Source organism: Cynoglossus semilaevis, chromosome 1, assembly GCF_000523025.1.
Source record: "Cynoglossus semilaevis isolate Cse_v1.0 chromosome 1, Cse_v1.0, whole genome shotgun sequence".
Classification (NCBI taxonomy): Eukaryota; Metazoa; Chordata; class Actinopteri; order Pleuronectiformes; family Cynoglossidae; genus Cynoglossus; species Cynoglossus semilaevis.
The window spans coordinates 3,517,731-3,526,956 of record NC_024307.1 but is presented as its reverse complement, the minus strand read 5'-3'; the positions used below and the strand labels follow the sequence as shown (position 1 = coordinate 3,526,956).

General features: G+C 45.8%; 1 protein-coding gene across 2 annotated transcripts; it reads right to left on the bottom strand.

Annotated features, from left to right (window-relative positions):
* Nucleotides 1-224: 224 nt before the first annotated feature.
* On the bottom strand, nt 225-3,666 carry zbtb42 (zinc finger and BTB domain containing 42). Of its 2 annotated transcripts, none has more exons than XM_008322951.3 (2): nt 3,102-3,666; nt 225-1,856 (listed from the first exon to the last, which is right to left on the bottom strand). In XM_008322951.3, the coding sequence occupies exon 2, from the start codon at nt 1,840-1,842 to the stop codon at nt 247-249; it is 1,596 nt and encodes a 531-aa protein (XP_008321173.1). In that variant the 5' UTR covers nt 1,843-1,856; nt 3,102-3,666; the 3' UTR covers nt 225-246. The 2 variants fall into 2 exon arrangements, with proteins under 2 accessions (XP_008321173.1, XP_008321096.1); XM_008322874.3 differs by lacking the exon at nt 3,102-3,666 and adding an exon at nt 2,127-3,095.
* Nucleotides 3,667-9,226: the final 5,560 nt, after the last annotated feature.

Genomic DNA, 9,226 nt, shown 5'->3' with positions numbered 1-9,226 from the left:
GATGAAAGAAAAAAAAACAAAAAAAAAAAACCTACAGCTCCAGTCCTACAGTCGCTACAGCTGAAACTTTGAGAAATGAAACAACCGCTGGACTCCAGTGGATCGTTCTCCAGCCGTGTGTGAACAAACAGAAAAAAAAACAACAACAACTCAGTGTTTGTTTGTTTGTTTTTCAGTGAATGAAAAGAGCTAACAGTCCTGTGTGATGGCACTGGTGACCGGTGTTTGTTTTTGTTTTTGTTTTTTTTATCCAATGGAGAGCGTCTTGACAAGGCCACAGTGAAACTTCCTGATGTGGCGGTACAAATCCCCGGACTGGGTGAAACGCCGTTCGCACCACTTACAAGCGTGCGGCTTCTCGCGCGTGTGCACGACGGCGTGTCGACTCAAGTTGTGGGAATACTGGAAGCTCTTGCCGCACTGTCCGCAGGTGAACGGCTTCTCGCCGGAGTGCGTGCGTTCGTGGCGTTTGAGGGTGTACATGCAGGAGAAGGTCTTGTTGCACTGCAAACAGGTGGGCACCGACCCGTCGGGGGACAGCTTGGAGCGGGTGCCTTCCTTCTCACGGAAGTGTGAGCTGAGGTGAAGCTGCAGCACGTGGGGGCTGGGGAAGACTTTGCTGCAGAGGGGGCAAACGCACACCTGTTGCCCCGGGGGCAGCAGCACCCCGCTGGAGGTGGAGATGTCCGAGGAGGCCAGGTCGTCCTCCTCTTCCTCCTCGCTGTCTCCCAGCAGCCTCCCCCTCCTCTCGTCTAACTCCCTGCCCGGGGCGCCCTCCCTCCCCCGGCAGGCCTCCCCCTCTTCGTCCATCAGGTCCTCCTCCTGGGAGAGGAGGGCGGCGGTGGAGCCGTTGTTGCCTGGGAAGAGGGCAGCGAACCCTGTCACCACTGAGCTCCTGGCACTATTCCCAAAGCGCTGGCTCTCGGGGCTCGTCGGCTCACTGTCCTCCTGCTCTGACAGCAAGTCGTGTTCCTCTTTAACAAGTGGCTCAATGCCCTGCTGCTGGCTGTCGAGGGCCAGCTGTCCCGAGACGTAGGAGGGGTGTAAGGGATCTCTGCTAGACAGAGGCTTGAAAGACAAGTCCAGTGCACAGTCCATGTCATCTGAAGCCCGGGACCTCTGGGACAGTGATACGGTGGAACTACTGACATCAGCTTTTGTTTTTCCAGCTGTTTGGACGCAGGGCTCGGCCTCTGCTGACACATAATTGACACTTACAAGGTCCGGGGACCTGGCAGAGTGACCGTTCGCCTTCTGCCTGCTCCTCGTAGACCTATCGCAATCTGTGACAGCCAGCCCGACTTCGCCGTCGTCCATGTCAAACTCTTCGGCAGGGGGGGCCCTCGGCAACCCCTGACACTGTATCGGGGGCTGTCGCCTGACGAGCTGCTTACTGTGCAGCTCCTCGTCGGAAGAGTTTTCCCTGTCCAGGCAGCTCAGTCCAAAAGTCTCGCTCAGCTTGGCGTCCAGGGAGGACAGGTCCTTATCCTTCAGCTTGCCTTTGCACACTTTAACTATATCATACATGTGGAGGTAACTGGCCGCTGCCAGGACGTCCTCCACTGGCAGGGTGCTGAATTCCAGCTTCCCCTCATACATAAATTCAAGGAGCAGGCTGAAAGCAGGGGCTGTCACAATATCACTGTTGAGATGCACAATGTCCCTTTTGTCTAGCTGGTCCCTGTAGAAGAGATGGAAGTACATGCTGCAGGAGGCCAGCACGGCTCTGTGCGCTCTGAATCTAGCCTCCCCGACTAGAACAGTGCAGTCACAGAGGAAACCTTGGTGACGCTGCTGACTCAGACACTGCAGCAACTGGCGGCTATGGTCTGGGAACTCCATTCTTCCTTCATAACCTGGTGAGAACAGGAAAAACAGGACAGTGGATGAAGCAAGTGGAGCGCAGCGGAGAAACGGGGGCGCACAAAAGGGCTCGGAAACAAACCAGAAAAACGAGAATCACTCGGGTCAAATCCACAGTTTTAGGGACATGGACACAGAGTTTATATTAGCGAAGGAAAAAAAAAACATTCCCCAAAAAGTCTCCAAAGCTACTTTGGCTAACTTAAAAAAAGGGTACACCGTGTGGACAGGGATGCAGGACAGGCTGCGCCGCGCTCACCCACCCATCGTGTAAACGGATCCGCTGATCCACACCGGTTCGTGGGTTGTGTAGTAGTCAGCTCCGCGTCCTGCGCTCTCCAAAATGTAACGAACAGTGACACAAACGCCCGGCTTCTTCCGACCGGAGGTAGAATGAACAAAAACAAAAACAAAAACCAGCGGTGTTTACAGCACAGACACACCGGCACCGGGGCTGGGACTTTGAGGGATCCACAGCCGTCCACCGCGCAGTCAGGCCGGCGTGAAGAAAATGCCAGCAGCGCAGTGTAAGAGTGAGTAAACTGCTGCTCTGTTTGCTAATTACACTGCAAGCTGTGGAGTCAGCTGCTCTGACATCACCGCAATGGAAACGCTACCTCCAGCTGTGCTCCCCTCAATGCCATATGTTAACCCGGGTCCAAAAAAGACGTATATCTGTCACCGGGAATACCGAGTGGTCATTGAAGAAACTTTTAAAATCGCATCTTCTTTAAATTCAACTACATCGGCTATTCTCCAACGCGAGTTAAAGCGACTTTACAAAAAAGATTTTTACGCGCTATCCCAACGCGCACACAGCTGGAGGATTTTACGTTAAAAGAGTAACTTCAAAACAAAAAAAAAGGCAGATGAGAGAACGAGGAGGGGGGGCAGGAGGGTAGGGGGGCCTAAAGCGGGATAAATGTTCGAGTTTAATGCCATCGATTAAGCGGTATAAAATACGCAGGATTCTTTTTTTCTTTTCTTTTCTTTTTCCTTCATGCTGAGGATGTGTGATCGTGTTTAAAGCAGAAACGGAAAAGTGCACGTAAAGAGACCCGGGGGCCAAGGACGCAGTAAACCGAGCTCCGAGTCAGTGTCGGGAAGCGCATTGCTGAGATCCTTTTAAACAGCCGAGGAACTCAGCGAAGCCCAACTGCGCCGAACGGAGCGGCGAGGCGACACTTTAACTTTCGCTTCCTTTCGTTTCCACACCGGACACAAGACGCGGCACTTACATTGACTTCCTTTCTCTTCGTCGTTCCTTGTTCTGCCTCCTACAAGACCAGATTTCCTCTCATGATGTGCGTCCAGATGTTCGCTTCTCCGCGTCGTTTCTTGAGCTCCAGTCCGACCCTGGCAAAGCAGGCTGCACTCAGCGCTGCTGTGTGTCAAGCAGGTTGATAATGGCTCAAGTCTCGCGATATCAGTCCGCCACAAGTTCGGTACTTCTCCGGGAATTCACACAGCGGCAGCAAATAGCAGACACACACACACACACACACATTATGTGGCTGGAAAACACCTGTCTCTCTGACTGCTGTTTCATACCGAGTTTCAAAGCAGTTTTAAAATGAAAAAATAAGTTTCTGGCATTAAAAGAATCTGCTAAGAAAAGAAAAAAAAAGCCGTGGAGATCTACGAAGTTATTCCCTTAGTCATTGAAGAGGGATAAAACGGATTATTTTACTGCGTCCTTCAAAAGGATTCTCGTTGTGTTCGGTATTTTGTTTTGTTCTATTTCGTAATAAAATATAAATAAATGATATATGAATAACCGAGCTAAACCAAATGAGGCAGAACTGACATTTAAAGCCTAAACAAGAAGACAAAGCCAGGCTAGTTAGCACGTTTAGCTTAGCCAAACTTAGCTTCCTTAAATAAAAAAAAGGAAATGTTGCAAAATGGAAGACAGTTTTATTTTTATTTTTTTTATTATGTTTCAAAAATGTTTTAAAAGATATTTTGACGTTTGGTCCTTATGTTGTTAAATGTCTACAGCCCCACAAAAAAAGGTCTGTTATTAAAAACAGACCTGGGGCTGGTCAGTAACACCAGAGCCAAAAGAACAAGTTAAAACGTTCCAGTTGTAAAATGATGTATTCTGGCAAAACAACAGAGGTCTGCAGCTGATAAACATCACATCCCGTGGAACAATGTGAAGTTCACTGCAATACTCCACAGGTGATGGCGCTGTGTGTAAAAAGTACAAAAAACAGACATAAAGTCAAAAGCATTGCTGTAAAAAAAATTTTTTTGTTACAAGTTTTTGTTACATTAATTACAATACAAAACTTTTTTATTTTTATTTTTTACAGCTACTTGGTTCCAAATCATCAAATTCTGCTTTTTATGTTTTTCCCCCCAAAAAAACGTACGCGTAGATGTTGTCTGTGATCGTTAAATCCACAGACAGTGGTGGTGGCACACTGGAGGAAACAGAGTCTTTGAGCTGCAGCTGCTCGTGCTTGTACCCCTCCCCAACCCCCGCCCCACATCACTTCAACCCTGTCCCCCAGCACCACCCTCCCCGTTGTCCCTCCCTGTGCTCCCCCAACTGCCTGGGTCACCTTTGCCCTGTGTTCCAGCTGTCGTGTGTTTTGAAAGGGCCATTTGCAGCTCCTCGCAGCCTTCTGACACAGAGGGGAATGAGCAATGTGACGGGAGGCGGCAGCCACTGGTCAGAAGGGGCCACTGGCTAGATTCTTATCCACTTACCGCTTTATTCCATTTTTAGTCCGGCTCCAACTGCTGGAGAGGGGAGATATCTGCACGCTGGTCGTGTCCAGATGAGCATGATTAGGCCTCGGTGTCATCGTCCTCAAATACAATTTCTTCTTAATTTGGTTCTTAAAACACTTACCAATTAGACGCTTGATATACATTACTGCAGTATAACACACTCGATATACTTATGCGGTATGCGCTACATATGCGGTGTCAAACTCAGGCCCGCAGGCCAAATCTGGCCCATGGTGTAATTAAATTTGGCCCGCAAGATCATATTAGTCATATCATATCATGTGTATTAGAGTCGTCCTGCCGGTATATAGACACTATAAACTGGCAGAATTTGTAGTATTAGTGGTGTATGCACTATATCAGTGTTTCCCCAACTTTTTTCCGGGGACTCATATTTTCAAAGTCACAAACCTTTGCGACCCAAGTCAGTAGACATTATTCGTAAACTGCTGGGAAACATGATGCGAGTGGACCCAAAACAAGAAAAAAATCTTGTGACCCACCTGAGGGCCGCGACCCAGTCTTTGGGAACCAATGCACTATATCATATTGCATACATTTTTGGTCGGTTGTTTTGGGTGTTGGCCTGAAAAAGGATTTACGTTAAAAAGGCTAGAGATTTTTCAATAAGTATTGAGTTTGGCCGGCAACTTCGTCTCAGTTTTTAATTTTGGCCGAGTGTGAATTTGAGGTTGACACCCCAGCGGTATGTTGAGAAAAACAAATCACCTTTAAGTTGTGCTGCACGCTCACATGCAGCAGCAGCAGCAGCAGCAGCAGCAGCGGTGCTTAAGAATAAGAGCCGTGGCCCCGTGTTCCACTGGTCCTGGCAAACGTCGGTGCCCGGTAGAGGAGGGGTGTGTGTTCACAGGGCAAGACAAAGCAGTGGTTGTGCATGGGGACGGTGGCCTCAGAGAGAGGCTCAGCACGGTGAAGGTTCTCACACGCAGAAAAAGACAGAGAAAGAGAGAAAGGGAGAGAGTGAGAGTGGGAGAGAGAGAGAGAAAACACTTCCTGGAGGTTCATTCTTCCTCTCTGCAATCATCAATGGCATTCTCCCCCTGACCCACTCCTCTCTCAGACAAACAAAAGAGCCTGCATTCCAGTGTAGCCTGACCGGCCAACCAGCCAGCCATCCAACCACAGTCCAACCACATCACTCTCCCCTGCTGGACGCTGGAGTCTCATCATGGGAATGGGCTTCACTGGAGACATCTGTGGACCATTGTCCTTACGCTCAAACTAAATCATCTTCAACAAGTGTAGGTTAAACCAGATGTGCTGCTTAACTAAACCCACGTGCTAGGTTCAGACATGGTGATGTCATCGTGCTCAGAAGAGCAGGAGAGCGATGTGTTCTGCAGGACCATCTCGACCCCTCACTTACGTCTATCGCGGTTCTCCTTTCAGTACATCGCAGATTTTTTTTAATCCAATCTTGTGAAATACAGCAAAAAAAACAAACCTAAAAGACATTTATACAAAATTATACAGATTTTGGCTTTAAAAATGTGGATTCCTCATTTTGAAATTAGGATAAGCGCATTTGTGAACGATCGCTGGTAGCTTTGTTTACCTAGACGAGATATTACACAGCGTGCTATTGGCTAATGCATACTCAGTGTACTATTGGCTAATTGAACATGTTCTTCTGTTCCTCACGCTGATTGGCTCATGCATCGTAGCATCTCTCAGCATCTCCCCCTGTCTGTCGGCCACTCTTTCGTTCAGTTCGCTTTGTGTCGCCATTCTACAGCTCTACTGTTTAAATGTTCAGTTTGCTCTGTGTCGCCATTCGACAACTCTACTGTGTAAGAAACGGTGATACAGTCTAGGGAGGGTTGATAACAGTGTGGGGGGGAGGTTAGTAAAGGGTAGATATATACGTAAATATTGTATCTTGCCTCTACTTCACAATTTTTCCCATTTTGCAATGGGCCTTGGAACGCAACCACCTCGATAGGAGAGGGAACACTGTACACCACAGTTGCACACACTGGCCTGCTCAGTCAAATAATGGGATTAGAACACATTAATGAATCATGTAATCAACAATCACAGTCAATGTGCTGGTGTGGTTAATAATGGTTAATAACGGTTGATAACAGTTAATAACGGTTTATGGCGGTTAATAATGGTTAATAATGATTAATAATGGTTAATAACGGTTAATAATGGTTAACAAGGGTTATTAATGGTGTTAATAATGATTAATAATGATTAATGGCGGTTAATAATGGTTAACAAGGGTTATTAATGGTTAATAATGAGTAATAATTGGTAATTAATGGTGAAATACAAATATTACAGACAAAAAAACAGCCTGGTTGTGGAGACGGTTCAGAAGCCAGTGTGAAACGCTGCTCATCGTGCTCTAACTGGACCGGGCTGAATGGGTTCTGTTCGGTATTAAAATCATTCACTCTGCCATTTTAACAAGCCCCATGTGTGGGCAGTGACCCAGCCTTTTGTCAGGGATCGGCATGTGTGCATTTTTAGTTTCTTCTCCTAATCAAAAACAAAATGGAGATCGGTGATGAAGGGGGTTTAAAGTGAACCCCAGCTGTACGTGAGGGTGAACAGGTGTTTGTGGGCAGACTGGGCCTGTGATGAACATTTACAGCTGAACTCTGCAGTTCCTCACAGGATGGAAGGGAATAAAGAAGGTGAATACATTAAAAGTCCTGTACAGGATTATTGTTTGATGGAACAGTGAACACACGGTACATGTGTTTTAATACAGACCTGTACAGGTTTTAAATGATGAAACCCTAAAAAACAAATGACCAAATCTTCTTCTTCTTCTTCTTCTTCTTCTTTTTGCACAGTTCCTACATTAATTTGTTGATTGGAACTGTGTGTTTTACAGTTTTACACCAACTGAAAACAAAGTATTATTTTTAAAAATCTTCTCCTCCTCCTCCTCCTTGATCTTCTTCACCAAATCATTTTTACAAATGTTAATTTCTGAAACATATATATTACAACTCTGATCTACCTGTAACGATGCAAACACAGTAAAAGCACCTGTGACGTACGACAAAGATCTTTTTTAACTTTTCTTTTGCTGAAAGTTTAGGCAAGAATAACATTTCACACAAAATGATTTCACTTTCCATCGACTCCATTTAATCCTCCTGAATCCTGATTCTCCAGCAGAGTATTTACTGTATACACTGAAAATACACCGTGCCGGTCACATTGCAGTGCAGTTGCTGGGAGATGTGGTTCTTGTCCTAATTGTTACTACTGTGTACAGCCCATGTGGTCTGGTCAGGTACTGACAGAGGTCACATAAAAGTACTACTCTACTACGTTTGCTTTAAGCAGGAAAAAAACAAAAAACAAAAGTGTAGGATTTCAAAGATTTTGGAAAAGAAGTGAAGGAGGAGGAGGAAGACGGGGGAGGGAGGGTGCTCCTTTATACTCCATGCTGGTTGTATGGCAGGGCCAGTTTCACCGGGGAACACAATCAGGTGACAAAGAGGTTTGCACTCTCTAAATCATATGTGTCAAACTCAAGGCCCGGGGGCCAAACGTGGCCCACCAAGCCATTTTGTGTGGCCCACGGGGGCTTAAAAAGCATTTAGTAAAATCCATGCAGCAGAGAATATTTGTAGCTTGAAGTACATTTTTTCACTGTGGCCCAGTACTAAATGACTTATAGACCGGTACCGGTCCGCGGACCGGGGGTTGGGGACCCCTGATCTTAACAGTCTTCCATTTACAACTGGCCCTTCAAGGGGAACTGTATTGTCGATATGGCCCCTGAAAATGAGTTTGCCCCTCCCCCCCCGCTCTAAATGCTTCTTCTTGTATTTAAATGTGCTTAAAAACCTAGAGCGCCACCGGTTTGGTGGCAGCTAACAGTGCAGGAGGATGAGAGATTATAGACCTTTCCAGAATCTCATACGGAGGATTATTTTTACACACGGGTCGATGTCATCGGTGGCTTACATTTGATTCAGAGGATCTCAAAATATTCCGGCCTGTCTGTACCTGTCCTGAACTGGTTTAACTCCTGCCTCCCTGGCAGTGAGCGCTCGTAACCGTGGATCACTGTTTATCCTCAAACAGTCTGACAGAACAATCAGGATCATAATCCAGCGAACCAGAAAAAATGAGAGCTTCACCATTTTGTTCTTTTAAAATAAAAATGTTAAAAGTAGCACAGTGGTAAATTAATATTAAATTCATCATAATCATCATATATATATACATATATGTGACCACAGTTCTCAGATTCATCTTGGCAGTATGATATAAAGTTCCAGGAAAAATAAATTGAGTGTTAAAAAAAAAAGTAAAAAGTTTCCAGCCAAAAAAGGAAACACTGTAACAGGAGTGTATTTATAAAGAGCTCCACAAAGTAGCATATCTAAAGGTCATGTATGTATATTTTTTATATATATATTTTTTTAAATGTCAGGAAAAATGTCTCCTGCAGAGATACGGTGATTCTCTCAGCATCAGCAGACCATAATAATGTCAGATATGACCAGAAATATCTGTAACTATGGCAGCTCAGCACTTACTTACTACTACTCTTAATTAATTGATTTTAGCATTAAATAATTACTGGGCAATAGACAATGTGTTTATAATGTAGAGCAGGGGTGTC